Source organism: Varanus komodoensis, unplaced genomic scaffold (genome assembly GCF_004798865.1).
Source record: "Varanus komodoensis strain SLA01 unplaced genomic scaffold, ASM479886v1 scaffold81, whole genome shotgun sequence".
NCBI lineage: Eukaryota > Metazoa > Chordata > Lepidosauria > Squamata > Varanidae > Varanus > Varanus komodoensis.
The window spans coordinates 562,666-577,048 of record NW_025336495.1 but is presented as its reverse complement, the minus strand read 5'-3'; the positions used below and the strand labels follow the sequence as shown (position 1 = coordinate 577,048).

The 14,383-nt window shown below is 63.4% G+C and overlaps 2 protein-coding genes across 2 annotated transcripts in view; both read right to left on the bottom strand.

Moving 5' to 3' along the window:
• Nucleotides 1-1,245: 1,245 nt before the first annotated feature.
• Nucleotides 1,246-2,381, bottom strand: DNAJC30 (DnaJ heat shock protein family (Hsp40) member C30). Its single transcript, XM_044456128.1, has one exon. The coding sequence runs from the start codon at nucleotides 2,376-2,378 to the stop codon at nucleotides 1,701-1,703; it is 678 nt and encodes a 225-aa protein (XP_044312063.1). The 5' UTR covers nucleotides 2,379-2,381; the 3' UTR covers nucleotides 1,246-1,700.
• A 1,547-nt stretch (nucleotides 2,382-3,928) lies between these two features.
• MLXIPL (MLX interacting protein like) overlaps nucleotides 3,929-14,383 on the bottom strand; it is a 35,329-nt gene continuing 24,874 nt past the window's right edge. The window contains exons 8-17 of the mRNA XM_044456188.1: nucleotides 12,543-12,730; nucleotides 11,892-12,351; nucleotides 11,098-11,171; nucleotides 9,610-9,769; nucleotides 9,350-9,438; nucleotides 8,086-8,205; nucleotides 7,235-7,362; nucleotides 6,272-6,395; nucleotides 5,910-6,039; nucleotides 3,929-5,001 (exon numbers count right to left, since the gene is read on the bottom strand). Of these exons, the coding sequence (XP_044312123.1) occupies nucleotides 4,880-5,001; nucleotides 5,910-6,039; nucleotides 6,272-6,395; nucleotides 7,235-7,362; nucleotides 8,086-8,205; nucleotides 9,350-9,438; nucleotides 9,610-9,769; nucleotides 11,098-11,171; nucleotides 11,892-12,351; nucleotides 12,543-12,730 (1,595 nt within the window). The 3' untranslated portion in view covers nucleotides 3,929-4,879. The remainder of the gene's footprint in view (nucleotides 5,002-5,909; nucleotides 6,040-6,271; nucleotides 6,396-7,234; nucleotides 7,363-8,085; nucleotides 8,206-9,349; nucleotides 9,439-9,609; nucleotides 9,770-11,097; nucleotides 11,172-11,891; nucleotides 12,352-12,542; nucleotides 12,731-14,383) is intronic.

Here is a 14,383-nt window from a genome sequence, read left to right as displayed (position 1 = left end):
GTGTCCTGCAGATAAAAGGCAAAATTGGAAATGCAGCAGCCTGCTAGGTTGCAAAATATTTATTCAGGGAGAGTTCATTAACATTCTCAACACCTCCTTTGTTGTGGCCGCTGCTGCTGCTGTTTCCGTGCCTTGTGATGCTTTGTCCTCTAATGATCCCACCACCTCCCTGGCTGGCTCTCTGTGTCAGCCAGGCTGTGAGGGTGCTTCTTCCCTCTCAGCAGCCCACCAATGAGAGTTCCCTGAATTTGGCTGGGCAGCTTATGCAGGGTCCTTCTTGAGCACAAACCGAAGCCAGGTTTCCAGCGCAAGGGCTCCCTCTGCAGCACCATTTAGAAAAGGCAACCTGGCACTTGAAAACAAAGGAGAATTTGACCTAAGTGTGGAGCTGTGCTGGAAACTGTGCGTGTGTGTGTTTGTGGGGAGGGGTCCTTCCCCCTCCTGTCCTTCTCTCCTTCCTGGCTTCAACTTTTGAAGAAATTATAGGAGTGGTAAACAAGGCAACTGCTCTGTTCTTTCCAGCTCCTTTGAAAACTTGCCCATTATGCCAAACTTGCTGAATCACCCCTCCTGCACCATCATCAGCCACAATGTTTACCCATGTAATCGTAATTACTCAAAACTCACCCTTTCTGATCCTGTTCCCCAACTTGACATTCTAAATAATTCTTCAGGAATAGCTGAGGTTTGCATTCTTTCCCTGATCACAGTGGAAATGCTGGCATGTTCACAGTTAGACAACCTGCAGCCTAATTTTATACAGACAGGAGGAAACCCAGAGGAGGAGGAAGGGTGGGAAAACAAAGATGGCAGAGGGTAAGGCCCACTGTAAACCATCAGTTCAGGAAAAGAAAACAGCTGGGAAAAGTCAAAATGGCTGGGGCAGAGCAAAGGAAGACAATGAAATGTTCCAGAAGTGACCAGTTCAGACTTCTGACAAGAGCATCTGACCCTCCTCAAGCAGTCAGCTGGACGAGGAGGAAGAGGAGTGTATAAGAGAAAGGGCAGGGAGAAAGAAAAAGAAGTGGCCTCATTCTCTTTTAGTTCTTTCCCAGTCCATCTTCCCACCCCATGCCCACCATGCAGCCCCTGACAGACAAAAAACATACCCCCTCAGGGGCAGGCAGAAACAGTTCTCTCATCCATGAATCATATTCATCCCAAACAACACCCGCCCACAAACACCACACAGTCGAAGACAAAAGATTTATACGCAATACTTCAAAGGGCCAAAAGACAATTCCATTCTCATTCCTGGTGCCTTTATGCATCAAAATAAAGTTCATACACATTATCTGCCAGTCTGGACATACGGGCCACACCATCCTCCCCCCTTTGCATCCCAGACTACAAGACCTGAGAAAGTGCTAGTGCAGCCTGCCCTTGTGGGTGGCCATTTGCTTCCCGCAGCTGTGCCGACCACACTCCAAATCTTTCCGAAGGTCTGTGTTTTGCCTTCTGTGCTACTGAGAACCAGAGAGAAAGCTTGTGGGGCAGTGAAGAGCCCCATAAGTCTGCGATCCCTAGAAGGTCAGAATGGCCTTTCCTGAGAGAAATCTCCTACCCTGCAAGTCCAGCTGCTGTCAAGTGCCCTTCAGAGAAAAGAGAGAGTGGCTTGTCAGCACTGCTTGTTGGTGAGGGGGAGGCTTCCCATGGGCCGAGTGCCAGTTGGGTGACAAGCCAGCGTCTGTTCCTCTCGCTCACTTCAAGCTAAACATTAGGATCACAATTGTAAGGAGGATGAGGGATCCTACGAAGTCCTCAGTCAGCCACCGCTTATGTGTCTCCTCCTTGTCCTTCTCTCTGTTTTGCCGCCTCTCCCGGAGGATGCGCTCCCGCTGCAGCTGTTCACCGTAGTGGGCCCGGTAGAACTGATCGAAGTCGAAGATGGGATGGCCGGGTGGGCGGCCCGCGGTGAACGCCTGGGTCCTCCGCGACGCGGCTCCGGCCGCCCCTGCTGGGGCCGCAGCCCCCTCCTTACCGGAGGGCTTCCTGGCAGTGCGCAGGTCCTCCCGGGAGAGGAGGCCGCGGTCATACTTCTTGCGCAGGCCCACGCTGCCCAGCACCAGGTAGGCCTCGTTGATGCGAGTGAACCGCTCGGCCGCCTCCTCGCTGCCGGAGTTGCGGTCCGGGTGGTAGAGGAAGGACTGCTTGTAGTAGGCCGTCTTAATCTGGACCTGCGTGGCGCCCGACGACACACCCAGCAGCTCGTAGAGGCCCCGCGGCGAGTCCCGGCGGCCGCCGCCTTCACCCGCCGCGCCGCCCTGGCCGGGGCCTGCGCGCCCTCGAGCGCCCAAGGGCAGCGCCGCCCCAGGGCTGGCGCAGCCTGCACAGAGCGCCGGGAGCAGCGCCGCGCCCCTCGGGCCAGCCAGAGACATGGGCGGCGGCCCGGCGGCCCCTCAGCGGCCCGCGGCGGCGGCTGCAGCCACCCGCGCCCTGACCTCCGCCATCTTCGGCTCCCGCAGCGCCCAGCTGCCGGCCGGCGAACCGCCTTCCTGCAAGCAGCCAATGGGAGTGCGCTTTCGGGCAGGAAGGAGGCGGGGCCTAGGCGGCGGTTGGCGCACGCCTGATGGACCTGAGGCTTAGCCAGTGGCACGAGAGCGTCAGGGGGGGGGGCGTCGCGAGTTTTGGTGACGTCAAACGGAGGTGCGTTGGAACGGCGCGCGCCGCGGCCAAGCGGAGGCAATGCCCGCAAGGGCGCCGTCCCGCTGCAGTGACGCTCAGGCACCCGATTGGCGAGCTCTGCGGGCGGGTCCCCGACGCTGGCCAATGGGAGAGCGTAGTGGTGGGCGCCGTCCGGGAAAGGGGTCAGGAGCTGGATGCGTGGCCGCCCTCCGCGCGGAGGCAGGAAGTCGAGCCGCCGCCCAGGGGCGGCCCTGCAGGGCTGCTCGGCTCTTACCCTGGCCGTCCTTCACCGCGGGGCCCGTGTGCCTGGGGATGATGGGAGCGGGGTCTCCACGGGCTGCCCGTCTCGCCACCGCAGGGGCTCGAATGGCGGGCGGGAAAGGGCCCCGCGGTGTCGTCCGCCGCGATGCTCCAGGGTTTGTGCCCGGCGAGGTCCAAACGGAGGGGGCGGCCCGTCTGCTCGTGGAGCGATCCGCAGGGCTCCGGGTTCCGCGCTCCCACCGGCCTGCGCGGGCCGCGGCGCCGAGTGACACCCAGCCTCGGCCCTGCTCCGCGGGCACTTTCTAGATCGCGCACCTCAAGCCTCCGGAGGGAAGATGGGAGGCAGGGGATGCCGGAGCACAGTGCAGGGCTCTTGTACAGGAATGCTCCTCGGCCCAGCTTGTGACGGTACTTCTGTCACACCTGGGACCCTTTTTATTATTGGCTAGAGCAACGGGACCTGGTTTAGATTTAAATGTTTTTAAGCTATCGTAAATGGACTTAAATACGACTATGGAATGTTAAAAAATAGGAGAGGGGGGCTGACCCAGTACGTCTGATGTATTTGATGATTTATGTTTTTTAGTGCTAGTTTAAAATTCTAATAAAAACTTATTACAAAAAAAATCCAGGTTATGACGGTGTTTACATGTTTTGACAAAATTGTGAAGGAGAAGTGGGAACAAAGAAGTTACTGAATTTTGTGTTCACAGTTGGGAATGATTTTACTGTTTCCATTTTTTCCTAATTGCTCAGTTTATATTTGAATGTTAAGCATGTTAAGTCAAAAGCTTATTTTTGGGTTCAGTTTGTTCATCTGCCGTACTGTATGTGGTTCAAAAATTAGAAAACTGACTTCTCCATTTTCAAATGTGGTATTACTTTTGTATGCGGTATGAACATAAATCAAGCATTTTCTAGGGTCATGTGGCATAGAAAGGTTGGGAATTACTGTTATAGTGGAAAGTTGTCACAACAAGTCTCAGCTTTAGATGTGCCTCCAACATACCATGTTGCGCAGTAGGCTGCAGTGCAGGACTGTTGCTGCTTCCCCCCCCCCCCCCTTTCCCTTCCTGCCAGGCACACTCATGAGGGAGAGCATGGGCCTCTTAAGCTGGCAGGACAAAGGAATACAAATGTTCCACCTGGATTTCTGGAGAGAAGCTACTAAAATAAAGAAGGCAGATACTGTCAGATGTGAAGTTTCTTCATTGAATTCTGATGCTGGCCCACAGAACAGAGGATAAGGGGGCTTTTGGAATCCAGACCACAGAAAAGGCGGGACAGGGACAGGGAGTTTTGTTAACATCGAGGTAGATTATGTCCACAGAGTTCCCTCCACCCATTTGGAAGTTACCCAGGTGGAGCTCAAAATGGTTTGGGACCACCACTGTAGAGAGGAGAAAGGGCTACTGGTCTGGTGAACTGCTTGAAAGCAAGCTGTGCAAAAGCCTTCCCCAGCCTGGTACCTTTCTGGCTGGGGACGTGGGGACTGCAGCTGCTGCGCGTGGTGGACACCAGGACTGGGAGAGCGCCTCTTCCGGCACAGCGGTGCATCTTCGCCCACCAGCTTCCCCGTCCACAACGTGGCTCTTCAGGGACAGCCATCCTGATTGTTCCACTGTTGGAACAAGGCAAAAGGGTGTGTTGTTCTGCATGGGACACCCTTTCGCCATCAAGTCCACCTTCTGTCTCCTGTCCAATGTTCAGACACAGGCTCAGGGAGACCAGGTTGCCCATAGAGTGCAGAGGGGGTTGGTGAAGTAGGCAAAGGGAGACGATCCAGCTCAGGGCAAAATCCTTCACTGCTACACAGGCGTGGCTTGGGCAGGGTGGGGCAAGAGGGCGGGCAGGACGTGGCCCATGGATCTTGCGCTGGGGTTGCGGGAGAGTCTGGAGGGAAGCGGCAGAGGCAGAAGGCATCTGGTGCTGAGAAGGGGCCGCTTCTTCGTCCAGCGGGCCCCAGGTGTCCGGGCAGCTCCGTCCCCCGAGGCTAGGAGGAGCCACTGTTGGGGGCAGCCCCCGTCACCGCCTGGGTGGCCTGTTCTGGGACATCTGCCGGATTGGTCAGGATCGAGGTGGAAATGCTCAGCTGGCGAAGAGAGCTCAGGACAGCTAGGGAAGCAAAAGAGGATGGGAGAGAGTCTAAAAAGCAGCCTCTTGGGCACGGGGCACGGAGGTGGGTCTTGCTAACTTCCCGAAAGAAACAGCCTTGCCCGGGTGGCACAGAGACCAGGCGTCTCATTCACAGGCTAGAAGGAACAAAACTCTCCCAGTCTGGAGAGATCTGGCTGCCTGCGTTGAGCAGCATGTTCTGGGCCCTTCCTCTGGCATGGTCCTGCTGGGTCTTACGCAACAGCACTGAACCTCCGTCCTGCAAATCAAATCCAGCTCATGGGGGTCCCTCCCGGGCCTTCTGCGGTTTGCCACATGGCCACTCCTGCTTCCTCTCATCCCCCCTTTCCCCCCAAATGCTGTTTGTTCAGTGGTCTCCAGGTATCTGGGCAGGTTTTTCCCCAATCCGAAAAGCTGAAGTAACTCCCCTGAGGCTAAGTTACTTTTCACCCTCACTCCGTCTGCCTTCCACCCAGCCCACCTCCAGAATGTGGCCTCCCAGACCTTCCCAAAAATGGAACTTGGCCCTCCGGTGGGAAGCAGCACTCTGTTTCAAAGGGGTGACCAAGGAGGGATCCACTCAGGTGGGCTGAGGTCAGAAGCATCTCTCCAGGCACCTTTGGCCCACCCACCTTGGGATGCAGCCCCCGAGAGCTTCTCCAAAGCTGACTGGCCGTGGGTTGGAAGAGGGTCTGCCCCCTGCAGTCCACCTGAGCCCAAGATGCACATGGTGGGCCTGTTGTGAGCGGAGCCGGCTGGTGCCGGAGGTCAGACTAGATGACCCGGGAGACCCCTTCTGACTCGCTCTGTGTTTCTAAGATTTCCTCGCTGTGCTGGAGGCAAGGAGGGTCCCGGGCAAGTCCTCCCACAGTGCTGCTAGGGGTGAAAGGAGCAGGCCAACTACTCACCGGGCCGAAGTGCCGGGAGCGAGCAGCATTGATCCAGCCAGGCCAGGGATGTCTCACCGAAGCTCTCCAGGCTGGCGGTGGACACCATCCCGTTGAAGGACTCAAAGAGGGGCCGCATGAGGATGCTGAACTGGTGGGGTGGGGCGGTTAAGGGCCAACACCACGCTGCATGGCTGGGGGGCACGCTTAGGCCCCGAGGCGCCCCCACCAGCCTCTGTCCTGGCTGCCGTTCCGGCTTCCATGCGGAAACAGCGCCGCCTCCCGTGCCCACAAGGGCCGTGAGCACAAGGAGCGGTGGACTCTGCCCAGTCCACGAGGAGGCGCACAAGGCACGCCCCTGCCCGCTTCTCCGGAAAGGATACCACCCAGAACTTCCAATTCTGCAAGGTGCATGAGCGCACGTACTTGTCGAACATGTCCCGCATCTGGTCGAAGCGCTGCCGTGTGATGGGGACCCCCGTGGCCGGCAGCTGCTGCTGGCACAGGCTGGGCGAGGGAGACAGCCGACGCACGGGGCTGAGCAGGGCCGGGGGGGTCACCTGGCCCCGGCAAGGCCCCTCACGCCCCGAGCTCCCCTGCAGGCTAGGCCCTTTTCTCCAGGCTCCGTCAGCCCCTGGTCATTCATGGTGGCCCGGCTTTTGAGCAGGACTTTTCCTGACCTTTCCCCGCATCCCAAAGTGGCAGAAGTGCCTCCAAAATGGAGCAGATGGACAGCGGAGGCTTTCAGGACACGACGGGCATGTCCTGAGTGGAGCCGGCTGGGGCCAAGGGGAAGGCCGGGAGGCCCCCTCTGGCTCCCGTTTCTCTGTTTCCAATTCTAGGCACATTTGGACAGAAGAAAGGCTGGGCCATGATGGGAGTTGCAGTCCTTTCCTCTGTCCGAGCTGGCAACAGATTGTGGTCTTTTTCCGTGTGTTGGCTCCCCACTTGCCTTTGCCCCCCCCCACCCCTGAAATGCTCCCCAATGTGGGCTTTTCTCCAAAATAGGATCTGCCCCTCAGATTCCATTCTGCACCCCGTGATCTCCCCGAGGCTTTGCCCAGGGCCAGCTCCGCCTTGCCGGACCCAACGGGTGGCCCTCCAGCCTGGGGGGGGGGGGCCCCGGGGGGGGGGGGGGCCCGGGCCCCGGGGGAACCCCCCCTGCGGGGCCCCCCCCCCCCCCCGCAGTGCCCGGCCAGCACCCGCTTCTCTGCCGTGCCAGGGCCAGCTGCTTCCTCGGTCGCCTCCCTCCCCTCGCCACCTTCCCCACCAGGGCCGCTCCCCAAAAGCCTTGGGCCACTGCGCCCCCCAGCCGTCCCCCTCCTCTCCCGTGGGCCTGGCCCTACTTGATGGCGGCGTTTAGCTCCTCGATCTGGTCCCGCAGGCGCTGGGCCTCTTCCTGCAGGGCGGCCCGCTCCTGCTGCAGCTTGCAGATGTATTCGGACGTTTTCTGCAGCGTGGTGGCCTTGCTCACCTGTGTGGCGGAGCGCGGGAGGATGAGGCCAGGCCAGGCCGGAGGCCACCCTGGGCGGCCAGGGGCCCTGCTCTGCAGAGGACAGTCCTCTGCTTGGGAGAGTGGGCAGGAGGGACAGTAATTTTAAGGTCTCCTGGTCCACAGGCTCAGCCCGGTGTAAAGGATCCCAGGGGAGCCCGGTGTCCCACATGATGGAGGACAGTCCTCCGTTTTGCAGGACTGGCGGAGGACTATCCTCGACTGGAAGGTGTAGCTGTGCGGAGGGCTGTCCAATCCAAGCCTGGTTTAAAAAGCAGGCGCTATAGAGTGGCCGGGTGTCCTCTTTCACACAGGTCTGTCCTCAGTCTTGCGGGGCATGCAGAGGCCTGTCCTTGGCGTGACGTCGTCCCCACTCTGAGCACCCCGTCCAGCCTCAGACCGTCAGGCGGGGGAGCTGAGGGGCCAGGAAGGGGCTCACCCGGTCCCTGCAGGGAGCCGCACTGCACTCCGGCGGCAGTTGCAGCCACGGCTGCCCAGCCAGTCCTGGGCGCAGGCAGGTGCCGCGCGCATAGCAATCCTCCCTTGGACGACGCCCAGGCCGCCACCTCAGGCATGGTGGACTGCGGCTCCTCCGTGCCCCAGGCAGAACAGCCGGGGGGCACTTTCTGCCTCCCTGCCGGGGCCTGGTCCCATCCGGGGCTGCAGGAGCTGCCCCAGGCCCCCCCCGCCCACAATGCAACTCACCTTGAGGCTGGGCTGGGAGCTCAAGGTGCTCACCAGGCTGTGCAGGGTGTCGAAGCCCAGCTTGATGTTGAAGCGGCGCTTCTGCTCAGCCGAGATGTGTGTGATGCGCCGGCTCTCCACCTGCCAGAGGGAAGGCCTCCAGTGGGCGCGCCCACGGGTGGCCCGGAGGCACTGGAGCCACGGGAGACCCCAGAGGCCAGTGGCGCAAGAGCCGGGGGCCCTGCCCCAGGTGAGCTCCAGCTGCGGGGCCGCAAGTGCCCGCTGTTTCAGCGCATCAGGGGGCAGGAGCCACCTCAAACCGTGGCTGGACAAGTGGCGGGTGCGGGGGGAGAAGCACCGGCCGTGCTTCCCAGCGCAAGCCGCGTGCAAAGCGGGGCCCCGGAGGAGCGCCGAGTCCCGCAGGGCGCCTTGCTGTGCTAGCGCTCGCTCGTGGACGTGCCGCTAGCGAGGCGGGGGGGCTCCTGCCCCCGGCGGGCCTCCTGGAGCACCCTGGCTGCCCACTGCAGGGGAGTGATGGGGCCTGTGGGCCTGGGCCTGGCCGCGCACCCCCCTCTGGCTCCTTTGACAGACCCAGAGCCCTTCAGCTGGCTCCAGTTCCCATTATCCCTGACCATGCTGGCAGGGCTCATGGAAGCTGGTGTCCAGCCGTCCTCCTGGGGCAGCACAGGCTGCAAGGGGGCTGGCTGTGAGTCGGGGGAGGCTGGCAGTGCTCCCCTCTGGCCCCGACGGCCCCCACTGATGCCACCTCTCGCGCGCTGCCCCAATGACTGAGGCTTGCGGCGCCCGGGGCGTGCAGGGCGGGCTGGACTCTTCCACACCCGAGGCCCACACTGACTTCCGGAGAAGCTCTCAGGCAGCCCTCTGGCGGCGAGGGGGCAGAGGCGAAAGACCCCTGGCCGCAGTGCCTGTGGTTGCGGCTCACAGACCTCGCCAAGGGGTGCTGCTTCCTCCTTCACAAAATTAGGGGGGCTGCGCAAGGGCCGGAAAGCAGTCGGGGAGTCCCAGGGGCTGCCGGGGGCTCGCCTGCGGTTCCACACACTGGCACAGAGAACGGGCAGGAGGACCAGGAGGGGGGCAAGTGAGAATGACGGGGCCGAGTCGCCCGTCCTCAGTCTGTGCCGGACGGCCACCCCCGTCACTGCGGGTGAGGCAGGGTGCAGCACGCCAGGCTGCCCCTCTGTTCCGGTGGCACGTGGGTGCGGGGGGCCCCTCTCGTGACGGGGAAGCCGAAGGACGGGCTCCCGCAAAGCCTCCCCTGCCCTACCTTGCTGGGCTCGGTCCTGCTCCGGCCACATGCAAAGTGAGAGGTGGAAACCGGGCCCTCGAGGGAGCCAGTCGTCTGCCAGCTCCTGGCTGCTGGACAGAAAGGCAGGTGTCGCTGTGCTGCTCGCTGCAGCCAAGCATGGGCAGAGCGCCGCTTTCCCTGCGGGGCCTGCTGTGGACAGGCTGGCCGGCCCCTCCCGTGGGGGCACCCACCGCCCCATCCCCGCGTAAGGGAGGGGCTGCCGGGCGGGGGAGGCTCACCGCAGGCTGGGGTGGGCGAGAGCCGTTCCGCCTTGGGCACGAGCAGGGCCGGTGGGGAGGCTGGGAGGCGCTGTGGGGGGCTGGAGACGGGCGAGAGCCGAGGGCTTGGCTGAGACACGCGCGGCACGAACCTGCTGGACTCTGCAAAAAAGGCGTTTGGCTGCGGGGAAGGAAGCAGGGAGGGAAGGTCAGCGCACGCGGGTTGTGGCAGGGGGGCCAGGGGACCTCCTGCCTCGGGTGCTGCGGCGGCTGCCGCGCGACTGTCCCCAAAGGGCGGGGAGCCTGCTGGGGCCTGCTCAGCGGGGGTCCCATGCCCGGGCAGTGGGGCAGCCTTCCACACAGGCCGGGTCCTGGCAAGCGCCCGCGCAGTCCCCCTGCCACTTGCCTCTTCCCCTCCTGTCACTACCGCGAGCCACATGGGCTGGGGCTCATGGGATCTGCAGTCCAACACTTTGGGAAGGCCCCCGGTCGCCTGCCCTGCCTCCACTTCCGCTTCAGCTCCCAGCCCCACAGCCACAGGGTGGGAGGTTGCTCTTTGGCCAGCCTTGAGCTCTGCCCCAGGAAGGCGGGGCTGGGCAGCAGCCGTGGGCCCACGCCCCACAGGGCCCCACAGGGCCCCGCAGGAGCTGCCTGGGCCAGGCCCGCAGTGTGACCTGGGTCTCCAGAGGCCTGCACCGTGAGCCCCTGCAGCTTTCCTCTGCTGAGGGATGGGTGCCCCACAGCTCACCCCTTTCAGCAGGGCCCCCCAGATCTCTGGGGACGAGAGGGGCTGTTGTAGCGGAGGAAGCAAGGCCACCACATGCCGAGAGCTTGCACCCATCTGGGGCCCACCCCTGCCCCGTTGCAGCCTGCATGCTCGCCAGCTGCCTCTCGCGCTGGTCTGGGGAACCTGCTCGTGAGAAGGCGTGCAGGGGAGGCCCGCTTCTCGGCCTGCCCAGCGAGTCCGCGGGAGCCGCAGTGAGGACGGGGGAGGGGGAGGGGGAGAGGGGGGGCAAGGGCAGCAGCGGGGGAGAACCACCGGGGGAGGGGGGCACCTCACCCAACGGCCCTCCCAAAGCTGGGGCCGGCAGTGCACGCAGCAGGGCCCCGGAAGCAGGGGAGGTGCCTCTGCCGGAACGAGCGCCTCCGCCGGCCAGCCGAGCTGCCGCATGCCGGGCCGGCGTGGCGGTCCCGGGGCTGTGCCCCCCATCCTACCAAGGCACTGCTCAGGGGATGCAGGCCCAGGTGGACTCGGGGCCTGGCTCGGCGTGGCCACTCCGCCCATCCGGCAGGATCCCCTTCCAAGGAGGGCCCCGGACGGACGGGCCCCAGACGCAAAGGGCTTCCCAGCCCACCTCCACGGCTGACGCCCCTGGGTTTTCCAGCCCCCCTGAACCTCCCCGCCGCAGGGTGGGTGGGGAACAGCCTGTCCCCAGTGGCTCTGGGAGCTCTCCTGCCCAGACGCTGAAGAGGAAAGCAGCTGCCCCCCCCCCCCCCAAAGCCCCCCACCAGGGATTCCAGGAAGGCCGGGAGCGGCGCTGGGCTGGGTGCAGGTTCGGCCTCTGGGCTGGGCTCCGCTTTGGCTGCCGAAAAGAGTTTAAAAGGGGAGACCAGAGAAGGAACGGGAAGGAAAAGAAGAGAGCAAAGACGGGGTGGAGGAGAAATAGGAAGGCAGCAGGGGAGAGGCTGCCTCCTCTCTTTCTTTCTCATAAGTTTTAACTTTTGTGGTTTGCATTCTGTGTGCACTGAACAGCTGTTCGTAGTCTTGCGCACCTAGTCCTGCAGGTGCAGCCCCGTGCACGTGTGGACAGAAAGGGCTTTTCTGCCGAGATGAGATGATCGTGCCCTTCAGACACGATCTGGGGCGCCTGCTCTCCGTGCAGGGAAGCCTTTGAACGGGGGGCTCCAGTGCATCCAGCGGGCCCGCAGATGCCCCATTGCTCCGACCACACCTTTTCTCTGGAGGGCTCTACCCGCTGCTGAGGGCGGGTGGCAGAGGCCGACCGGCCCTTTGGGATTCAGTGCATGCATGGAGAGGGCAGCGCGGCCTAGCTCCTCCCCTGCCTCCCCTCCCCTCCCCTCCCCGGGGCATTTCCACTCATAGCCCCAGACAGTCAAAAGGCCCTTGGTGGTTTCGTTACATTAATTAGTTCTTATTAAGTAGGTAATGCAATGTTAATTGCTAATGCGGGATAATAAAGATAACAGCAGTGTAACTGCACGGCTGCCAGTCGGTTGCTGCCCCCCCCCAGCCCCCCGCGCCCCCCAGTGCACCTGCCAGAAGAGGCCCACCGGTGCCTTACCTGGGGTCAGCCGCTGTGCCAGGCACGGGTTCGGGTGGGCTCCGTGCAGGGAGGCCATGCTCCTGGGGGCCCTCTTGCTGCTGACCCCCTTGGCCCGGATCGGTCCAGCAGTGCCCGCCGGGGGCAGCGTGGGGGCACTGAAGTGGGGGGGGTACCCTGGGGGCCGGGCCATGCTGTAGCCGGGCAAGTCCTGGGGAAAGCACGGTGTGGGGGGCGCGGGGCAGAGGAGCGGGGCGTGGTGCAGCCTGGGCCGGGGCGCAGGAGCCGAGGGGCAGGCTGGATCCGGGCCCGGCGGGGGGGCATAAGGCCCGCAGTGGTCCAGGCTGGGGCAGGAGTGGGGCAGGAGGGCCTTCTGCTTGCCCTCCAGTCCTGGGGCAGCTGGGGCCACGGGGGCAGCAGGGAGGCCGGGGCTGAGGAAGGAGCCGGGCGAGTGGAGTGCGGTGGAGCCACCTCCTGCGGGCTGGGAGAGAGAGAAAGGCAGGAAGTGGCTTCAGTCGGGGCGCTGCCTTGGCTGCTTTCACCGCAGAGCATGCTCTCCGCGCCCCCTTCCTTCCCACCCAGGAATTCAGCCCATGGGCCCAGGCAGGCCCCTGCCCCGCCGCAAAGCCCAGCCGTGGGGCGAGCCACGGCAAGGCGGCCCCAGGGGCGCACCTGGAGACGAGGGCCGGACAAGCCGGGAGAGACGGGTGGGCCTGGCGGGAGCAGGCCATCCTCAGGGCTGGGGAGGAGGGTCCCGTCGCTGCTCCCAAAGAGGGTCTCCGGCCCGGGCCCGAAGCAGGGCGGGTCCTGGTAGCTCAGGGGCGCCTGTGCGGGCAGCGGCCGAGGGCTGGAGAAGAAATCTAGGCAGCAAGGGAGGCGATGAATGCAAGTTGCAGGCCGAAGCTTCCAGCGCAGATCAGTGCTGCTGAGCAAGAGCGTGGCCGCTGCCACGGACTCGAACTCGGGCCCGTGCGCCACAGCCCAGCCCTCTCAAGTGGCCACCCGCCACCCCCCTGCCTCCCCGCTGCCGCCCCCAGCAGCCGGCTGTGTCTCTCGGCGCTCGCACTTTTCAGAGGGCTGCCGCCTTTCTGGAGTCGCGCCGGTCGCCTCCGTGGCTCCCACCCGGCTGCTTCCTCATCCTTGTTGGGTGCAGCACAGAAGAGCCTCTGCCGTCCCTTCTCCCCAGAGGCCCCCTGCTATCCCTGGGCCTTCCGATCCCGCAGCCTCAGACAGCTACCCCTTTGGCTCAGAGAGCACTTTTGGAATCCTGGCACCCGGCCATGGGCGCTCTCACAAAATGGCCGCCACCAGGAGAGCAGCGATGCCTGCCCATCCTTAAAATGCTTGCCTCGGCTGTCGCGAGGCACTGATTTCCTGGAAGGCAGAGCCCCCCACCCGAGAAGCCCGAGGCGGAGCTGGCGTGCAGTGCACCCAAAGCATGATTTTGCCAGGCAGGTCCGGCAGCCCTGGTGGATGCTGCCAGCCAGCGGCACATTTGCTCTGCCTTTGGCAATGTCTGTGCCAGCTTTTTCTGTCGACCCGCACAGCTGCACAGACACAGAAAGCCTCAGAGAACCACAGGCTGCCTCTGCCGGCTGCAACCGATTCGGTTCCACTTCTGTAAGAAAGTGCACGATTACGTTTTCAGCGTCTTACCATTTTGTTCTGTTAAAAATCACAGCAAAAGGATGGAAACCAGAGGAAAGAAAATGAGCGCAGGGACGTGAGCTGCAGGAGCAGCCGGAGCACGGTGGGCGCCAAGCAAGGCGTCTGTGGGCACGGGGGGGGGGAGGCCCGGCTCTGCGTGGGGGTGGCATGGGGGCACCAGCTTCTTCCCCACCCTCGAAGGAGGCGCCGCAGTCCCACCTGGCCAGGGCCGGTCTGCGCCAGCCACGGCCTTGAACCGCAGCAGCGACTGCGAAACGGGGCCTTCTGCCCTTGCGGAGGCCAGCTCGCCCCCCCCCCCGAGGGCTGGGCCGCCACCGTCCAGACCCCAACCGCAGCCGGGGCGAGAGGCTCCTTCTGGGGGCCACGGGCACAAAGTTTGCAGTGCAGGAACGCCCGGCCCTATGGCGCACTCCCCTCTGTGTGGCCCACCGCCCTGCACAGATGCCCCCCCCCGAAAAGCACAGGCTGGGGCCCAAACCTACCTATGGGAAGGGACACCCCCTGCAGAGGAGGAGGAGGCAGGTGGCCAGCTGCGGGGGGGGGGCAGCTGCTCCCCAAAACAGCCCAAGGGCAGCAGGGAGGGAAGGCAGCTACGGACTGGACCGCGAGGAAGGCGAGAGGCCAGGCGGCCCCTCTCTCCTCCTGCGGTGACCACAACCGGCACATCTCCCCAGGCCTTCCCGAGGAGGGCTGCTTGGCACGTCCAGGCACCTGCCGGGGCCCCACGCCAGCAAGGGCTCGCGGACCGAGGCCCCAGAGAACTCCTCCACTTTGCCTGCCCCCTCCCCACTGCGTCCCCTGGCTGTGACAAAGGTGGGGGGGAGGAGGAGGAGGAGGAGGAGGAG